Below are 20,751 nucleotides of genomic sequence, written 5' to 3' on the forward strand. Positions count from 1 at the left end.
TCGGCTCAGTCAGGCAGGGCAGGAATAATATTATATAGGCCTTGCCACAACCGCCGCCAATACTACAGCACACTATTATCTACATCTCCCCCTCGAACCAGCACAAAGAAGTAATATCGCTGAAACATAAGCCACATCAACTGCCATGTTGACAATTTCATACACCTGTGCCTTTACTATGATTGTCGTAAAGTCAAATTCCTACTGTTAATTTAATTTAATTGTGACCAACATAACACTGTGATGCAACATATGGAAATATTGTATGATTTGGTATGAACAGTGGATAGTAAACTACTATAGTCTATAATAAATCCACAGTAAATCCCTCAAAAGGAACTCTTCGAAGTAAGCTATCTAACAAGATTTAAAGGAATCTGACAAGATGCATAAAGAATTTCCTTCAGTATTTTTTGCTGAATATTAAAGTAGTGAGTCAAGATGCCTTGATTCACAATGTAAAGACCTATGGTGGATGGTGGTGGTGTGTGTGTGTGTGTGTGGGGGGGGGGGGGGGGTTGAGGGTTAACGACTTGGAGGGCTCAGATGGTTTGAGGCCAAAAAGAAGGAAAATGGAAAAGAGAGAGCAAGCGAGTAAAAGAGGAAATGGCTGAACAAAAGGGAGATGGCGAAAAGAGTGATGGATGGAGAAAGTGATGAAGAAGGAGGGAGGAAACGTGGAAGACCGGGCAGCAGGGGTGATAGGAGGACAGGAAGGAAATAAAATGAGAGAGATGGAGAGGGAAGCAGAGGAGAAGGAGAGAACGAGAGATTAAAGGAGTCTCTAATCCAGCAGAAAGATAGACAGAGAGAGGGCTGGTGGGGAAATGCCCAGTAGATTGGAGCTAAAGCTGCTCGCCTCCACTGATTTGCCTTCGCACACAAATGAACCATCCACTGTACTGTCACACGCACATCAACTGCATGTACACTCGGCGACGACTCACTTGGGTGATGGGCAACAATTGTGAATGCTTCCTACAGAATTTACATCCACTGGATTAATTATAATGTATTGCAGGCAGGGATTCAGCAAAGTTTAAGGACATTTCCGGACACAACAGGCATTGTCTCTGGAGCACAGCCACTCGCTTTATTAGGGCCAACATTGGACAAAATTTTGCGAGTTGTTTGCCCCATTTTGCTGAATAGGCCTCTAATTTGTTAGCCTCTAATAGCAAGTTTGTTTGTAGACATACTAATTACCAGAGCTTGTTTAAAAGCTGATCGTAGTGTGGTAACTGGAACATAGTTAAACCCATACTGCGTAATAATGGCATTTGTACAGTTGGTGAGGTGTTAAAGGCAGCGTTGATTGCTGTTGCTTTGTGTAATAAATACATTCAGCTCTATTCTTGCACATAGAGTCAGATGCTGTAGTGAAACAGTGTGCCAGCATCCCTGCAGGTCTGCATCTGGCTGACAACTTTGCTGCTTTGTTCTGTGTCTTATTTTTCCTGTTTTGTCTAACTTGAAGCACATAAAATCAATGTAAGATCACTTGAAAATTGGACACTGAGTTCATTAGTTACTGGCCCTCAGCCCCTTTTAACCATTTACTGTAAACTACTTGTTTTTTGTACTACTTTCACTCTTTCCCTATCCTGTTCTCTTACTGCCACCACAACCTTGTCTCTGTCCTGATACCACATTGGTATATCCATGCAAATCAGTCAATTTAATCCCCTTGACATGGTGTCAGTGAGGGCCTCTGGGAGCAATCTGGCCACACTGTGGCTCTGCTTGGTTGAGCATCCCATAGAAGAGAGGAGACGAATCTCTGAGCTCAAAGGTCCCACATTACAGCCTCCAGCCAGTCCACCTGTCCATACCTGTCCCATCATCACATTTCATTACTGGATGCCAGTTTATTAGAGCTTAATTAAACTTTGGAATTATTCATCTTACATATTTATCTTGATATTATTGAGATATGTGCTATGAGTGAAATCCATTTGGCCAAAACATTAACATACCATCACAGTCAATCATAGCAACGCACAGTTGCCCAATCAGTACCATTCCAGTTTCCTCTCTCCTGTGAAGTGCTCTTCAAAGCAGGCACGTACAGGGCAGGCGTTCATGGAATTGCACGAAATGTCGCCTGTGTCTGCATCTCAGACTGACAGACAGACAGACAGACAGACAGACAGGCAGGCAGGTAGGCAGGCAGGTAGGCAGTCTATATCCCATATCCCTGCTCAGGTGAAACCTGTGCAGCGATATGCGCCCCTGCTTTTGTACACAGGTCTATGACTTTTCTTTGTTTGAAACTGCCTAAGCTGGATCTGTTGTGTGCTCAAACACTCCTCGCTGCATGTTTATATTGGAGCTATTGTGGTGGTTTTTCTCGGCTAGATCGCTGTAAGTACCCGCTGACAGACGCACATCAGCCACCTTTTTGGCCGGGAGCCCAGGCGGGCAGCAGGCGTCTGCATTCCGCTGAAACCAGTCTCAGAAAAACAAAAAAGCCCCCCAAAAACCAGCACAAAGGGGCTCATTACGGGAGAAACTTCACAGAAAATCTACCAGTTAAAAAACCCATTATAATGGAAATAAATGCCAGTTAAGGTGCACGTTAAGCGTATAGAACGCCAGATTGCAATTTAGATTTTATTGTAGGCTTTTTTTATAGGCGCTGAATATGAAAGCAAGTCTCGGAGTTGAAGCCGTACACCATCGTATTTACCTTGGTTTATATAGCCTATTTCCGAGAGGTCCGGCAGTAAAGGTAACGCTGGAGCCAAAAACCAGAGCAGCTAGCCTCACTCTGCCTACCTGTTTACTCCCTCTATGTACAAAAATGTGCACACAGGTACGGTAAAGCCATCTGAGCTCCCTGCCTCCCGGACAACCTGCCAATCCAGCCTGGCTTTGACCGTGATCTTGGCTGGCTACAGTGGCAAGGGACACACCGGGTCACCCAAATCTACCTCCAGCATTCCTCCATATCCCTGCACGCACGCTGCTGTTGGCTCAGGGAAATTATTATATGAATAGCATCGGAGCGCACAATAATCCCCTCGTGCCAAAAAAACGAAACCCCCCGTCAGCTTCAAATCTAACTTTTCTTTAGGGCTGATTTGCATCCGCTGACATTATCTCTATCACTGCTGTATGCATTGCATGTAGCCTATAGATGTGTTGGTAATCGTGCTGAGAAATATCTGGGAATTTAAGGCTTTCAAAATGCACTGACAGCATGCACAAATAGAAAAAGCGCAAACGCTCAGGAAATGTGTTGTACTTACGATTTGAGGGGGTTCTGTACCGCTGTGGCCATTTTGATATAGTATGACAGAATGCAACACTGCAGAGCCCGGTATTGTACATGTAATGTAGCAGCTATTTCAATTTCATTCATTCTCTGGGGCTGCGGCTGGAGCGAGCAGCCAATGAGAGGCGGGAGCGCTCTGTGACAGCTTTGGGGAAGTGTAGTTTTTTACGCATGTCAACATGAAACATGCTGAGGAGAAACGCACTACAAGTACCAGCGGGAATAGCGGTTTAAGTGGCCCACAATCCCGCCTCGGACTTGTAAGGGCAAGCCATCCCCCAGTTCCGAATTTATAAAAAAAAAAAAAACGTCTATAGTTAGGTCTATGTCAAGGTTGGGTTGCAGGACTGTCTGTCAGTCTGAGGATGCCAGCTTCTCTAAATGCATTGTTGCCTTGTCTGGATGTTGATGATGATGGGCGATGTTGAATCTGCACTGGCCAGTCCCAAAATTGCATCACATCATATAAGTGGCAACTATAAATTACTTATAGGGATATATATATATCCCTATAAGTAATTTAGAATTACATTTTTGTATACATGTGTAGGGACAGAAAGTCGATATGTTGTGAGGTATAGGGAACTAGAAGAACAAAAACAATTATATTTTCAGAAAGGCATTACTTAATTTCCATAAAACATAAGCTATAGTCCACATATAAAGCTGGTCAACTCTTTTCTACTAAAGAAATCTTAGATAATATATGATATTAAATGATAGGTGATTACCTGTCAGCCTAATAAGTTTATTTATAGGGAAAATGAAGATAGCCTAGATGTTGTGTCTACATAACCTTACATTAGTGATGGCATGTTAATAGACCCATTGGTAATCTTATATTATCTATGCTAGGTAGCCCTGCACTGAGCAACTTTAATTATTCATTAATCAGGGGCGATGGGTTGGGAGTAGGCCTATAATTGATTCTTTCAGACATTTGTCTCTCATGGTTGAACCTGGAGAAAGGCTATAACCATCTCCGATCTCCTCACCTCTTCTTTCCTTTATTTCTTCCTTTTTTAAATTCTTCCCATCTGCTTTATTTCCCTGCTTGGAAGGAAGGAAGGAAGGAAGGAAGGAAGGAAGGAAGGAAGGAAGGAAGGAAGGAGCTCAGCCAGAGCAGCAATGCTGGAATTTCTATCTCCATGTCCTGTTAGCAGCAGTGGCGCCGCTCTGAAGCCATTCAGTGACATGTGATATTTATAGATCTGTGCTAACAAATATTTAATGAACATTAGCAAGCAGCTCTAACATAGCAGCACTGCTCCAATAAAACACTCTCTGCCAGTTAAATGAAAACTTGATTCCGTGTGTTCCTGTAATTATAAATTAGTTGCAGTTTCAAAAGACATATTTTACAGCTGTATGCAGTGGAACAGATATATGGGCTTGCATTTTGTTTGGTTTGCATACTTGATATAAACTTGAAGAATCTGCTACATAATAAACACAGAATTTATGGGTCATCTATTTTTATGCTTTTCCATATTCTGATTTAAGAAGTTTGTTGAATGGCAGGTTCGGTGTCATTCTGCCTTTTGTCCACATGGTGGTGCTGATGTACCAGACAAGACGTTGACCAAACGTACATAATGCGTCTTACGTCACTGCCTAAATGCTCCTTGGCTCCTCCCGCAGCGTCAGCAGTACACGCGCTGTTGTTGTGATTGACAGACACAAGAGGAGTCAGGTTGAACTTTCGTTTTGCCGTCACAAATATGTTATAAGTAATTAAACAACGATGTCCGAAATACTGATGAAAGAAATGGAGAGTATCTCGATCAGTCCAATGAAGGCAGAGGAGTGTCCCGACGGTGTCGGCCGGAGCTTCCTGCTAGTGGATGAACAAGAAAACCTGCAGGTAAAGTTAGCTAACGTCAACTGAGTTAGCGGATGCTAACATTTAGCTCCTAAGCTAAGAAGAAGACAGCAACACGCATTCTAATGAAGGCCATCAACTATCGGTTGTCCCTGATGCTAACAGTTACAGTGCTGATGCATGAGCTCAATTAGCAGTAGCTTACAAAACACCGAGCTAAAGTCAAGTTATTATTTTTAACTCAACAAAATGAGCTTGTTGACATATTTCCACGATTTGTTAATACAATAACAATGTATCTTTTACCCGTGGCGTCCGTCGTGTTTAGCACATAGTTTTCGCCAACAAGGGCTCAAAGAAATAAAAGGCATAACCACTGACGGAGATAGAGCAGCAAATGGGTTTCTCATTGGGAAAGTCCCTGGTGAGTCATACAGCACAGCTGACCCGCAGGGAGGCACCCTCTTATGTAGGCTAATGTTGTTAACGTTACAGCAGTACAAAGTGCAGGCGATAATGATGATTTTTATACTTATCCAAATAGTCTGGGATGTATGCACAAACAATTTAGTCAGTTTGTCCTAAGAAAGCTGAAGGACCAGCAGAATATTATTAGTTTAATACAGCTTTCATTTCAAAGATTGTTTGTTTTTCTGGACTGAATGTAATAGTCTCAAAAATAGTAGAACATAGATAACCCAGTTGTTGATTTTGTTGTGTGTTAAGGCTCCTTGTCACCCAAGACTGAATTGTTCACCCAAATTTAATAAGCTTTTGCCTAGATTCAATGAAGTCAACTAGGGGAGCCAATAATAGCATGTTAAGAAAGCTCAACAACCATCCTCTGTCAATAAATGGCTCTCCGCCTTGTGTTCTCCTTCCTCCCACTCCAGGTCCGCGATGAGTCTGAGTTTGTGGACAGACTCGGCTGTGGGGACGTGGCAGGAGTCAAGGTCCTCTCCATCTTTGGCAACACCGGGGATGGAAAGTCACACACCCTCAACCACATCCTATTCAGTGGTGAGAGTGTGTTCTACACCTCCAAGTCCCCCAGCTCCTGTACGGTGGGAGTATGGGCTGCGTATGACCCTAGCCTCAGCCTGGTCTCCTTGGATACTGAGGGCCTGTTGGGGGCAGCAGCCAATCAGAACCAGAGAATGCGACTGCTGCTAAAGGTAACTTTAGTGGCCGCTGGTTGGTTTTGTTGGAATTAACTGATAGCTGGATGTATTTACACAAAATAGTAAATTTCGTATATTAGTTTGTCTTTACATCACGCAATGTACAGTTCACCGCAATGCAGTTGTCTATAATTAGAGTGAGAAAAGGTGTGCTGATACATTTTGGCAATGGCTAGTGGGCATGTACTAAGACTAGTTGATAGGTAGGTAATTATCATTTGCAGGCACCATGCATTTCTTGATAGATTCTAAATTGTTTTATATCAATTCTGGCAGTATCAGCGCCCATGTGAGATAGTGGTGCTTGTTTTTGGGACAGCTGGTTTTAAGAGGGGTATAGACACACATCAAGTGTATGTCCCTCTAAATTTAGTTGGCTGCTAAAAGAGTGAGATGTGATGTGTATTTTGTGTCTTACCATACATATATTAGAATATATATTGTTTTAATTATTTTCCTCACACAGTTAACAATTTTTCTGAGTACCTTAGACTACTTGTCAACCTCTCCCTATGCTCACAATGTAATTTATCAGCTAATCCTTGTACATCTATATTCCATTTCTCCATGTGTCCTGTTTTCTCGGTAAAAGTCATAGATTCTACATCTGTCTTAGCTCTATATCTACTCCCTTCTTTTCCAGGTATTGGCAGTGTCTGATATAGTAGTCTATCGTACACGGGCAGAGCGCCTCCACAACGACATGTTCCAGTTTCTGAGCAATGCCTCAGGGGCCTACCTGAAGCACTTCACCCCGGAGCTCAGGGCCCTCTCGAGTCGCTGTGGTCTGGACGTGCCCCTCTCTTCTCTTGGGCCTGCTATCATCGTCTTTCAGGAGACCACCCACACCCAGTTGCTTGGTCATGGTAGGGAAGGGAAATATACTAAATGGCATGCACATACTGTATGTGATCACAAAAACACACCTCAGATTTTCAAACACGTTTCTTTGCCTTTTTACAGGATATATTGTAATGGGTTTTATCTCTTTACTTCCTTTCTGTCCACCTAAAATGTCTTTGCTTTTCCTTTCCCTTGTAGATTCTAAGGTGGCCGGCCATGCCGACACGCTGCTCCAGAAGCGTTTTCACGACCTGGGCTTGGGGACAGAGGCCTTCAGCTCGGTGCAGTATGTTGGCACCCAGACCATCACGCCTCCGACTGATTACAACAGGCTGCTGGAGGCCGTCATGCAGCAAGTAAAGAACACTCACACACGCTCCCCCCGCCAACCCGGGATAGTGTTTCACGCTCTGGAGGTAAGTGGTTGACCATTACCTTCTTTAATAAATAGACACCAAGTAGAATTTTAGAGAAATTTAACAGAGAGTTGAAGACAGTTTTGTCTTGTGGTCTCAACTCTTATCCTGTTTTGTATCAACTTTTCCTCTCCCGTCAATCTTCGCCTTCCTTTTTTTACATTTCCTTAGGCCCTAAGTGAGCGTTTCTGTGGGGAACTGCTAGACGACAAGATGACCCCTTACTCCTTCTTCCCAGACGAGTACTTCACCTGCTCCGCTGTTTGCCTCAGCTGCAAGTAAGTCATTACAAACATGTTTGAGCAGGTACTCAGTCTCTTTTCTCCATTCTAGAGATTGAATTGGGCATGACATTTTACCTAGACCAAAATCTTGGTAGATTTAGACTGAAACACTGGTGAAATGTATCATCAAGTCATTCAGTCACTCTTCTATACCTGTGCAAAATTGAACTTTTCATCACTTCTCTTACATTGTTAAGTGCATACTTATTTTGCTCCAAAATCTAGAGATGCACCGATTGACCGGCCGGTGATTGGAATTGGTCGATTTTCACATCATCGGCCATGACCGGCGACCTGCCGGTCAGTCTGACATATGCCGATTTTATGCCGGTCAAATTCACTCGGGCGCCGCATGATTTACATCGTGCAACATCAGCACCACACGTGCACATGCAGGGTTTCCGCTATATGCGTGTAGCAGCGGCGCACTGCCGCTCAATCAGCTGTTTATGAAATGTCATATAGTCGTAATTATACACGGCTCGACCAGTCAGCCGCTCTCTCTCTCTTCCTTCTGAGGTTGAAAAACTGGAACATGAAAACCGCACTCCCGTGAAATATGACAACTACAGTTTATTGGAAAATAGCGTTGGGCACACTGACTTTGATGAATTTACTGTTTATCAGACAAGAAGCTAACGTTAGCAAACGCTGTGGTCCCTCTGCCTCTGACGCCCCGCTGGCCGCTGTAGGAGACGCTGTAAACAAAAAAACAAACAAAAAGAGATGCTGTATTCCTCCGACACGCTGTATTAACGTTACTGTTTAAAACGCTTTCCAGGTTAGTGGGGATGCATACCGCTCAAAACCAACATTAAAACCGTAGTAATCTTCCCTCAGCGTTTAGTTTTGTTGCTAAACTGTGTGTAAAATGAGCGGTGACGTTAAATCATCTATTTCAGGTAACAGCACTCTAGGGTACCGTCTATTTGCTGGATTGTTCCGAGGTAACCGTCGGTAGCTAACGTTAGCAGATAAGCGCGTTGACAGCAACGGTAGTGTTCATATTTATGCACAATGACACATAAAGCAAACTTGCTAAAAAAGGAACTACATGCTGTTTTCAGGTAACGTTACTGTTGACGTGTGTTGTGTTTTGAGAAATATCTTTTACTGCATTAAGGCTATATTTATTTTATTTTTATTTGTTATTTATATATTATTTTATTGTCATTACCTGTTTTCCCTGTTTTCATACATACAGAAGTTTAGTTTGCTAAATATATCACATTTTTTTAGTTGGATATTGGATGTGAAAAGAAGGAAATGGTTCTTTCATAACATTGCACTTTACATGTGTGTTAATTTCCCACACCAGGAGTAATTTATATAGTTCTATTTTATAATGATCGATTATCTAATCAAAAAATGTTCGATGTTCTATGCAAAATGTAAAATTTTCTCTTAAAGAAAAGATAGAAAATAAATATTTGTGTGTGCTGTAAAGTGGTTAGAAAAAATGAACTTGGAATCTGCTAAAATCGGTATCGGCTGGTCAAACTCAATGAAAAATCGGAAATCGGAATCGGCCTAGAAAGTTGTAATCGGTGCATCTCTACCCAAATCCCATTTTTCTACTTTCAAAAGATAAAAAATCTAATATTTTTTGGAATTAAAATAATCCCTAGATTATGTTGAGCGTTATTATAGATATTCAAGAATGTCAGGGATGGCTGTATCACACTTGTAGTTTTATTTCTGGGCTGCTATGTTCTCCTATGGTGGATGCTTCATAAGAGACTCGTTACTGCGTTCCACCTCACAGCAGTCTACTGTCTATTACTCTGTTTCTCAAAGAATAGTATCATTCATTCGGCCTTCAAGACATGGAGACACGGCCACTGGGGCTAAAAGCATTTTCCACTCTGGCATTGGTGACATCTAACCTTGCTCCCACCCACTGTTATGGATGAAGTCTGCTCCTCATGGTCAAACCTCGGCATTAGCAGGTTCAGACATCTGTACATTGATCCTTTGCATCCTTTCAGCAGATACAGTTTCCAGTTTAACAGCATTACTTTCAATCTTTAGAATTGTACTGTGGGGACGTAGTAGATGTGTTTTTAACCAGTTAATTAAACATTGTTGTGCAAAACCATACCAGACCCAAATTATTATTCAAAGCAGAGTATTTTTACAAGTCATAAATCATGTCTGGGGATCTTTAATTTCTAAACGTACCTCTTTTTACTTGAGTTGGGGAACATACCTCTTGTTCAGAATCTTCTCACAGCAGTTAACGGCTTTTATTGCTCTATGGAAACATAAACAGACACACAAACAGAATGTTTTCAGTTGCTGCTGGCTGAATCACAGAAGTGGAATTTATTCTCTTATGGTAAAAATCTGATGTTGGTCTTACTGTCTTCCCAGTGGGACACATAAAACTTAATGTCTTTTTTATAGTTTTGGAAAGGAAATGGGAGTCCCCTACTCTGTGTTTCTTTCTAAGTGGGAGACATCATAACACTGGTTCTGAAAGGATTCTGTCTTTGATTAATGGACTGTACACATTGGTCCGACTTTTACGAAAACCTGCCCGCAGCACTGACTCTGACATCTGTCATGTTGGTCTGAAATGCTTGGTTGTCTGTCTCATCTCCAGCATTCGCTGTAAAAATGGAATGAACCATCTGAGAGACAGGGTCCCCCACATGGCAGACGGACTGTGCCAGTATGTACACCAGTACAACAACAAGGTCCTTATCTGTAAGGTAAGAGCGACTCCTGACACCAGTCTTGCCAGCTAGTTCAGGTGACCTGGGACCCAAAAATGTGACGTTTACAGTATGTACATTACACAATTTCTTAAGTATTTGCTATATTATTTTCTGTGTTCATGTCTGCAGAGGTGCTATGAAGGAGGCAGAGAGGTGATTGTCTTGCCTAAGACGTCAGCTTCCACTGACAACCCTTGGTTTGGACTGGCCAAGTATGCCTGGTCAGGGTAGGTACACACACACACACACACACACACACACACCTTTTCATTGCTTGTCATCCAATCATTTCATGTTGTCTCCCCACCTTCCCATCAGCTATGTGTTGGAGTGTGCTAGCTGTGGTGTAATCTACCGCAGCAGACAGTACTGGATGGGAAACCAGGACCCTGAGAGCGGCGTGGTGCGATCTGAGGTCAAGCATGTCTGGGAGGGGGTGAGTACTCACCCTTCGTCTATTCCTCCAGTTTATAGATTCAGTACAAAAGTACTGAATACTGACATTATTGTGATAATGTGTATGTGATATACTGATATATTATGAGATTATGCATAGCTATCATTAGTTATATATTGAACATTTCATTCTAACAAATCTTCATATGCAACATACACCACTTAGTAGGGGTGGGAAAAATAATCGAATCTTAGATGCATCGCGATTCTCTCTAGAACGATTCGATTATCAATTCTGATAAGTTAATAATCGATTTTATTTTATTTATTTAGTTTTTTTAAAGTGTTGATTTTTATTTAAAAGTTACTGTCTCCAGACAAGTACAAATCAGAAAACTGTGTGACTGAAAGAAGATGGGATAATGGACAACAACCTAGAGTTTAGGCAAGAGTGCAGAAGAAAACACACAAAAATGGCCAAAAGGAAAAAGAAAATAAAATGTTGTATATATACACATGATCTAATAAGACATACATAAAATAATTAGGCAAAACACATATAGGCTGTTCATCTACTTTATCACATTACATCTGACCACTTCATGTTTCATGTTCTAAGAAGCCAGTTATCCATCTTTAAACATGACTGAGCCTCTGACATGGAAGATTACTGGGAGAGAAGGTGACTTTCACAAGCACGTTTAAGGCTTCAGCATGGAATGACTACAAACTAACTAACAAAAACCTCAGTAGACAAAACATTTCATTAAAACTTGTGTGTGACAAATATTGTATATGTCAAAATCTAAGCTTTGTCTAGCTGCTTTGTCTAGGGAGTGATTAGCAAACTCAGATTTATGTATATTTTTAAAAATCACGCATGGAAATGTACATAAATAAATTGTTGCATCGAGATGCATCCATAATCGGTTTAGAATCGAATTGTTGGCCTCTGAATCAGAATCGAATTGTGAGGTGCCAATCGATTCCCACCCCTACCACTTAGCCATTGAAACAACGTTAAAATTAATACATCTTGCATGAAGTTTGGTGAGCAGCCTCACCTAATAGACTGATATCCTGCAAGTGATACATTTGTTCTATTTATCACTGCTTTAGTAGGGATTAATTGATTGGTATCGTAGTGATACACTGATCCACCTTTTCCGATCAATCTAATTTTTTTCGTCTGTCTCTCATCCATCTCTTTCTACTTGTCGCCTACATAACCCTCTACCCACCCTGCTTCAACTGTCTGCATTTTTTCAACCCCCTTTCTTCTTTTCAGTCGGACACATTTCTGACCAACCACCAGAACGCTGCCCAGAGGGTCCTGGATGGGATGAACTTTGTGATCCAGTCAGTGTCCGAGTACAGCACCGGGCCCACCAAAGCTGTCGCTGCCTGGCTCACTGACCAGGTGGCACCGCAATACTGGAGACCCAACACAGAGATCACTGTGAGTATGAAGAGGTAAAGTTGAGACAAACACTGCAGAACAATTTAGATTACAAGGATCAAAGTTATAATACACAAGTGACATGTGAAAATATATTGAATTCCGGTCGATTTCAACACGTAGCTCTGTTGTTTGTGGTCACGGAGTGCTGTCAGTAGCGAGAAAAACGAAAATAATCGGTGTTGCCTACACCGAGTTATGCTCCTGCTTAGGGTTGGGTACCGAAACGCGGTGCCAATAGGGCACCGGTTCTGACGTAAACGGTAGTAACGAGACCGAATAAGAACGGAAATTTTGGTTCCTCATTTCGGTGCCTGACTTTTTTTTTTTTTTTCAGAAGCATCGCTGCACGGGACGCTACGTTACCGTTAGCTAGTAGCTGGATTAAACACAATGGTTAAAAGGCTGACAGCTTACGTTAAGCGGTGTAAAGTGTGACTGTATTTCTCTGTAGAGGATGCAGCTGCCGTTGTCGGTAAACAACACACAGATGGTGCATTCACTTGAAACTCGCCGGCTTTGTGGTGCATTTTAAGTTATTGTAAAATAACCTTTTCCCATCCGCTGCTTGTTTTTGTCATTTACCAGCAATTTACTTGTGAAATAAGTAATTGTTATAAGTTAGTTAGTCAATTATTTAATTTTGACCATATGGCCTTAGCAATAAACAAGCCGTTCTTTAATGTCGCCAATTGTTGTTTTGTGCTCCTTTTTTTATATTTTATATTATATACATTATAAATATATTATATATATTTCGGTTCAGGCACCAGTTTAGGCACCAGCACCGTTTTAAAAGTATCGATTTAGCACCGGTATCGGAAAAAACCCAAACGATACCCAACCCTACTCCTGCTACAGTTTGCACCCAGGCGGCTGAAACGGGGCATGTTTTAAACGTACTTTTAGCCTCTTAACATGTTCGAGATGTCATTACAAGTGCCTAGCCATGTGAAGTGATTCCTTCCAAGTGAACACAGTGAATATGACTGCAGTAGATGTGAAAGAAATGCATAAAAGTTGTGCTAATTCAGCCAGTGCACATACAGTTGTGTTCAGAATAATAGCAGTGTTTGAAGTGAATAATGCTCAAAATCCTTTACAATAGCTTTTAATTCCATAATATCAATGCATTGGGAACACTGCACATTCAATTCCAAATCAAAACATGACCAAAATTGATCAAGTTTGTGTTATACCTTTACAGAAAGTGAAGAAAAAGGAATATTAGGCTGTTCAAAAAAATAGCAGTATTTGCATTTTTCTTTACAAACTCAAACATTTACTGTATAAACTGAAAAATGTCTCAAGGGTTTGCTTTACTTTGAATCACTGCACTAATATTTAGTTGCATAACCATTATTTCTGAGAACTGCTTCACATCTGTGTTGCATGGAGTCGACCAACTTCTGGCACCTGTGAACAGGTATTCCAGCCCAGGACCATTGAACTACATTCCACAATTCCTCTGCATTACTGGGTTTTGCCTCAGAAACAGCATTTTTGATGTCACCCCACAAGTTTTCTATGGGATTGAGGTCTGGGGATTGGGCTGGCCACTCCATAACATCAATCTTTGCTCGCTTACTGGTGTGTTTTGGGTCATTGTCTTGTTAAAAGACCCATTTCAAAGGCATTTCCTCTTCAGCATAAGGCAACATGACCTCTTCAAGTGTTTTGATGTATTGAAACTGATCCATGATCCCTGGTATGTGATACATAGGCCCAACACCACAGTATGAGAAACATCCCCATAACATGATTTTTGCACCACCATGCTTTACTGTCTTCACAGTGTACTGTGGCTTGAATTCAGTGCATGGGGGTTGTCGGACAAACTGTCTGCGGCCCCTAGACCCAAAAAGAACAATTTTGCTCTCATCAGTCCACTGAATGTTACCCCATTTCTCCTTTGGCCAGTCAATGTGTCCTTTGGCAAATTTCAACCTATTCAGTACATGTCTTTTTTTCAGCAATGGGACTTTGCGGGGGCTTCTAGCTGATAGCTTTGCTTCACATAGCCTTCTTCTGATCGTAACAGTACTCACAGGTAACTTTAAGTCTTCTTTGATTTTCTTGGAGCTGATCATTGGTTGAGCCTTTGCCATTTTGGCTATTCTTCGATCCATTTGAATGGTAGTTGACCGTTTTTTCCCACGTCGTTCAGGCTTTGGATGCCATTTCAAGGCACTTGAAATCATTTTGGCTGAGCAGCCTATCATTTTCTGCACTTCTTTATATGTTTTCCCCTCTCCGTTCAACTTTTTAATCAAAGTCTGCTGTTCCTCAGAGCAATTTCTGGAACGACCCATTTTGCTGAGTATTTCAGTGTGAAATGCACTATAACACGCACGCAACATGCACGCACAACATTTGCTTCCTTCCTTCCTTAAATATGGGCCATAATTGACACCTGTTTCTTCACAGAATCAATCACCTCACTAATTGAACATGCCCCTTTCAATTATAGATTCAATTACACAGAATGAGCAGCATGCATGTCATGACTGTTGGGTCTGTTGGTTTTCTATGACTCTACAACACTTACTAGTAAATTATTTGCCATGTAGAAATATCACTTCTACCAAAAAATTTGATTTATGAGGTTAGTGATTTTGGACTGCTATTATTTTGAACACAACTGTACCTCTGTTTAGTTGCGGTGTTCCTGTGAAGTCCACACAAGTTGATTGACACGAGTCGATTGACATGACTCAATGCTTGCAATAATAATGGTATCAATGTCCTTCCGTCCCTGAATCCTACTCTCCCCCGTGCCCCTCAGGCCTGTCATGGCTGTCAGAAGGTGTTCGAAGAGGCGGAGAGGAAGCACCACTGCCGATCATGTGGCGAGGGTTTCTGCCACCCCTGCTCCAGCCACAGGATGCCGGTGCCAGAGAGAGGCTGGGGCAATGGCCCTGTCAGGGTGTGTAAGGCCTGCTACCGACAGGGAGGGCCAGCTGACACTAACAGCCAGGGTAAGACACTTCCAAAGAGTTAGTGAACTTCAACAGGCAGTTTATGTTAAATTACGTAAAGGTAATTTTAATAAAGCAAGTAGTATCGATAGATCTTTTTTACGTGGATTAACACCAGGGTGGGAAATTAATTTATAAAATTTATATAAGAAAGTGCACTAGCATATTTTGAATTGCTTCAATATATTATTTTTTATTATTAATAATACATATTTTATTAATATAGGCAAATAAAAAGTGATGTGAAAAAAACCCTGCGAGACCATGGTAAAATTGTGTTTGGTCATATTCTACAGTAATTGTAGGCCTACATGTTTAATGAACAAAAAAATATTGACTCATCTCTCAGTAACATAGCATTAAACAGTCCCTCCAGGATTTCGCAGCCTTTTTTTGAGATTGTTGCGGCCCAAAATGCTAATTTTGCGGGAGCTTTTGTAAAACATTTCGATAAACGTTGCGATGTCTTTTGTATTTTTGTTGCAATGAAGTTGCGAGAGACAGTGAAAGTTGCTTTTTTGTATAGTTCTTTAAAAATAAAAAGGAAACCTATTTTGGGGAGAATAAAATTACTCTGGGCTGAGTTTTCCTAGTAACCTTACCAAAAAGGCTCAGGATGCTGCAAATGTTGGTATAATATGAAAATGGCTGGTGGATTTAAGATAAAAAATAATAATTTATCGAATGAATCAAATTTGAACATTTCTGTCAGTGGCTTGTTGATCTTTACATTGTTAGTTAATTTCCTATCCTGGCCTGGGACACACATTCATACGGTTTAATAAAGTACTTATTGGACTTTAACTTATCATTGCACTTACAATAACGACTGTAGCTGTCCTCAATTTAGGTCATCATGTACCTCTCATCTCCTTTTTTTCCTGCATCCACCGTGTGTGTGGGTGGGTGTGGGTTGGGGTGTGGGTGGGTGGGTGTGGGTGTGGGTGTTGTGGGTGTGGGTGTGTGTGGAACTGAGCAGCAGAGAGTCGACAGGATTAAAACGGCAGCAGCTTTCAGCAACTGAAAAATCGTTACAGCATACATTGATGTTTAATACAGGTTGGCAGGACGGTCTGAAATGTTTTGCATGGTCTTTTGCTGTACGTTTTGTCAATGCGCCACTTGTTCGAAAAGTAGGTTACCTTCTCTTTTTCTTTATTTCGCCCTCAATAGAGTACATTCATAGCTAATGCTGACTCCGCAGCGGGCCTCTTAACACCGGGGATATGTTGCCACATGTTTTTAACCGATAATTTTCGTTTCGTCTGTACCTCAGCTCTGCTACATGGTGTCACGGACGATCGCTGAAAACTACTTGACAAAAGTCTGGAGTTGACGAAAATATGCGTGGTCAAAGCCCCGGCTGTGAACGGGTTCATTTCCTATAAGTTTTTCACAATAAAAGTCCTCTGTTATTTTGGTATTTGAATGTTTTTATTATGAAGCAGCAAAATCCGGAAATGTTGGGCATTCATTAGCAGTAACGTAACGCGACTCCTATAAGCATTGTGCATTGTTTCTTAGCAGCAGCATTCTTTGACAAAAGCTGTCCAATCCGTTACAAGGAATGTTTTACAATCCACCCGCCACTGTGGCTGGTATACAAGGCAAAGTCACCCGTAATCAATGGAAAATTAGCACCAGCCAATGGCAGGTGCTAATTTCCCACCCTGATTAACACATAGCGGGGTCAATGATCATGAATAAGCATTTACTTTGCTAGCATCTAGCTTATCTCCACCAATATTTCCTTTCCTATATCCTTACATTTTAAAATGTGTTAATTAACAGACAAAAAATGTAAGAAGCCATACAATCACATCTATGAATATTTAAGGGATGCAGAATCCAGACAGTGCAGTGGGAAAAGAAAGAGAAACTGATTCATTTTATTTAATACTGATTGTATCTGTGATAGATGCTCATATAAAAATATTGTTATTGCTGCTTTTGTGTAATGCACATTTGTGTCTTTATCTCTCTCTCACACATATACACACCTCTGTTGTTTAGTGTGTAAGGTGGAGCCTCGTGGTCTGATAGCTCGCAGAGTGACGGAGGTGGCCCAGTCTACACTGGACATGGTCACCACAGCGGTGGACTACCCTCTCTGTGAGTGCACTGCAGCTGGTTACACATTATGTCTGGCTCAAATGGCTTTTGACCAATTGAAAGTTTGTTGAACATGATTCTAATGAACAATTTCACAGTACAGAAATGGGCCTGTTGTATCACTGATGCAATCACCGGCTGAAATAGTCTTAACCACAACAACAAAAAACTAAAGTTTAATGGGTTTTTCTGTTAGATAAAGTGGAAGTAAATTGCAACAATGATGAGGGGAGAAAAGATATTGCAACAAACTCCACATTTGTGCTGATAACAGTTGACTTTAAATTCTGGTGAATGTACTGAACCACTGGGCCACTTTGACTTGATGGCTCACCTTCACTGAATGTATGGCATAAATAAACACCTAATGGTCTAGAAGATATCCATTCATCATGAGTTACGGTATTTAATAGCAGTTTGGAGATTCACACCATAAACACTAATGAAGCTTTGAGTCCTGTAAAGTGATTTATCGGCCCCACTGTAATATTATATGCACTGTGCTGTTTCACAGAATGTTTTGTTCAGATATGGATATGTATGCTCTCATAAAAATAATATACAATTCCTGCAGAAAATTTGTAATTAAATATTTACTGTTTCATCCACTCCCTCCAGGTTTTGTGAAAGGCGTGGCTCGGCCAGACTACTGGGTGCCAGACCAGGACATCACCCAGTGCAACCAGTGCTCCAAAACCTTCACTCCAGCAATGTCTAAGCACCACTGCAGGGCATGTGGGCAGGGTGTGTGCGGCCCCTGCTCCTCACACATCAAGCCTGTGCCCTCCCGAGGCTGGGACCACCCAGTCAGAGTGTGTGACGGCTGCCACGCCCGCACGGATAGTCTGTGAGCTTTTTGAACTGGGAGAACTCCTTCAGATGATCCACAAAAACACTGTGAATACTAGCACTGCTGCTCCAAGAGAACAGGGAGGATTGATTATGCAGCATTGAAAAGACGGGCTGTTCTGAAGCTTAAAATGGTCCCCACCTGGGTACCAGGTCTGGTTTTTCATCAGTGCTAAGTGCTGACCTAGGATCAGCTTTCCATCTCATCTGCCTTCCTTCCCAACTGATTCTGCAGTGGTTGTGAGGTCAAATCTAACATAGATCACCTTCACTACAGCCTTACTGGACAAATGGAAAGCTGCATATGTGATTTTAACTGACTGGATATTTAGAAAATTAAGACATACTAAACTTTTCACTCGCATTATAACAGCAGAGCTTGTACTCTTTAATGCACTCAAGTACAGTCTTTGTTCATTCATTTGTGTTTGCACAGCCCTGCACCATGCGAGAATTTCTTAATTTGACCAATTTGTTGGCTAAAAGTGACAGAACAAGTGAAAAGGGATGCACTGCACTACTGTCTGTTTCAAAGATGGAGCCATCTCAACAACTCACATCATCTCTGCAAAGCCCTCAGAAAAGTAGAGATTGTGTGAGGTTATCTTTTTTGTATCCTTCTCACCATCTCCCATCTCCACAAAGCATTTTCAGACTTGGAAAAAAGTAACTTTGTGTGTGCCTGTATTATTCTGGACAGAAAGAGATACAAGATGTGGAAACATGAGCTACAGCAGTGTGTGCCTTCATGGGAATCTTGATTCCCATTTCTATAGCCCCTAAAGTTTGTTTTAGGGGATTACTCCACGTGTGCAAGAGTAATGAGATTATTTGTGCCTAATTACAGAGCAGTGTAATCTACAGCCTTGCTCATCTAACTCTTACATTTGTATCTAGGTTATGGTGAAATAAATAGGAAGAAAAAAATCTGTCGCACAACACATTCCAATACATTCCAACATATGGAAATACCTGTGTACTGATGTAGATATACCTTTCAATGGTTATATTAAAAAGTAGGCTCTCTCTTGAGCCACTGATACTTCAAAAAACTTTCTTAATGTAATAAATGCACCTGCACTAGACAGGACAATGTAGTTGTTTTGATATTTGAAAGGTGATCAAATCCCTTGCAATGTTGATGGAAAAATGACACTGTCAAAGGGAGTTTCTCTGGTTTAAATACTGGATAGATGAATGCAATTTATATGTCTAGAAATAATCAATTCAATTTTTAATGATGTTAATCTGGAGGACTAGGTGAGGTGTCTACAAATGTATTCAGTCACTTACTGCCTCTCTCTCTCTCTCGCTCTCTCTCTAATATTTACCTTATAAGCATGCTTTATTTGCATGAATGGGTATTACACATTATTGCAAACGTAACTAGACAGCAACAGAAAGACAATGTGGCAATAAAAAAAGACCATATGTCAATCAAGTAAAGATTAAGCTGGACACAGACTTGCTCTTCACATCTTAATAGAATTTTTTTTTAGCCCATATCATGATACTTCTCTGACATATATATATTTAGTGTTTGTCTTCTATGTGTCCTAATCAACACTTCCTCCGTTTTGCTTTTATTTTTTTTTAAGATAATTTAAGTGATTAATGTCGGGGAGTTATTTAGCTAGTTCTATGCAGAATTTGGTGATGCTGTACTGTAAAGTTTTTGTTTAATTATATTTACCCACTACTCATCATAAAACCCTAAACCCTAAATATGTTCATTTCATTGTCATAATAAAATAAGGAGATTAAAAGGATTTATTCAAATTCTAGTTGGAGGAATATATATGCTTTCTATACTTTTTACTGCCGTGAAGTCCCTATGTGCCTTTTCAGTCACGCTCCATATGTGTGAAACCACACAAATGAGCTTATGTTCAATCCAAGATAGGTGTAGCTGCGTGCGTGTGTGCGTGCGTTTGATGATATTTACTTTCCTGAGAACTTACATTTTTTAAATAGTCACTTCCATTTAGTCTTCAATTATTTAATTTCCAGTCCATTGAGTAATTCTCAACTGATGTTAGATGTAATATCCTGGTTCCTTATAGTGAGCCTAAGTGAAGTCCTTTCTCAGACTGCATCCTGGCCTCACACGTGTCTGTTGTTTACTCTACCTTTTGTTTTTCTCTGTATGTTTAGCCTCCAGCTAATTTACACAGAGAATCAACAATGGAGCTGCTATTTACATAATAGCAGGTGGCAGGTACATACAGATGTGTTTCCAATATAATGTCTTTCTCTCTGTCTCTCCTACATCCAGTTCAAGGTTATCTGAAGTTCATGGTCCCTGATGTCCAGCGCTCTAATGGATCACTGACTAATATCCATGAAGCAGTGCTCATTTCCTTTACAAACCAATTATTCAAGGCTTAATTGACTTTAGCCTCACATTCACAGAC

General features: G+C 41.0%; 2 protein-coding genes across 4 annotated transcripts in view; one reads left to right on the forward strand and one right to left on the reverse strand.

Annotated features, from left to right (window-relative positions):
* dpf1 (D4, zinc and double PHD fingers family 1) overlaps positions 1-3,379 on the reverse strand; it is a 44,883-nt gene extending 41,504 nt beyond the window's left edge. For both annotated transcript variants that reach the window (XM_036001093.1, XM_031283770.2), the window contains exon 1: positions 3,252-3,379. In XM_036001093.1, coding sequence (XP_035856986.1) covers positions 3,252-3,364 — 113 coding nt within the window. In that variant the 5' untranslated portion in view covers positions 3,365-3,379. The remainder of the gene's footprint in view (positions 1-3,251) is intronic.
* A 1,511-nt stretch (positions 3,380-4,890) lies between these two features.
* Positions 4,891-19,783, forward strand: si:ch211-11n16.2 (zinc finger FYVE domain-containing protein 1). Of its 2 annotated transcripts, none has more exons than XR_004102208.2 (12): positions 4,891-5,141; positions 5,993-6,274; positions 6,924-7,146; positions 7,322-7,539; positions 7,711-7,817; positions 10,429-10,537; positions 10,673-10,770; positions 10,862-10,979; positions 12,228-12,412; positions 15,184-15,376; positions 17,390-17,488; positions 18,107-18,360. XR_004102208.2 is itself a non-coding variant. In XM_031283681.2 (12 exons), exons 1-12 carry the CDS (start codon positions 5,022-5,024, stop codon positions 18,337-18,339), a joined length of 1,971 nt encoding a protein of 656 aa, XP_031139541.1. In that variant the 5' UTR covers positions 4,891-5,021; the 3' UTR covers positions 18,340-19,783. The 2 variants fall into 2 exon arrangements, 1 of the variants encoding a protein (XP_031139541.1); XM_031283681.2 differs by having other exon boundaries at positions 12,228-12,398; positions 18,107-19,783.
* Positions 19,784-20,751: the final 968 nt, after the last annotated feature.

The sequence above is a fragment of the Sander lucioperca genome, chromosome 5 (assembly GCF_008315115.2).
Source record: "Sander lucioperca isolate FBNREF2018 chromosome 5, SLUC_FBN_1.2, whole genome shotgun sequence".
In the NCBI taxonomy this organism is placed as follows: domain Eukaryota; kingdom Metazoa; phylum Chordata; class Actinopteri; order Perciformes; family Percidae; genus Sander; species Sander lucioperca.

Bases quoted from the DNA above. Each gene is read 5' to 3' on its own strand.
- si:ch211-11n16.2 (XM_031283681.2), top strand. From the start codon at position 5,022: ATGTCCGAAATACTGATGAAAGAAATGGAGAGTATCTCGATCAGTCCA. The intron at 10,980-12,227 runs GTGAGTACTCAC...TCTTCTTTTCAG, and splicing joins TCAAGCATGTCTGGGAGGGG to TCGGACACATTTCTGACCAA. The intron at 12,399-15,183 runs GTGAGTATGAAG...CGTGCCCCTCAG, and splicing joins GACCCAACACAGAGATCACT to GCCTGTCATGGCTGTCAGAA.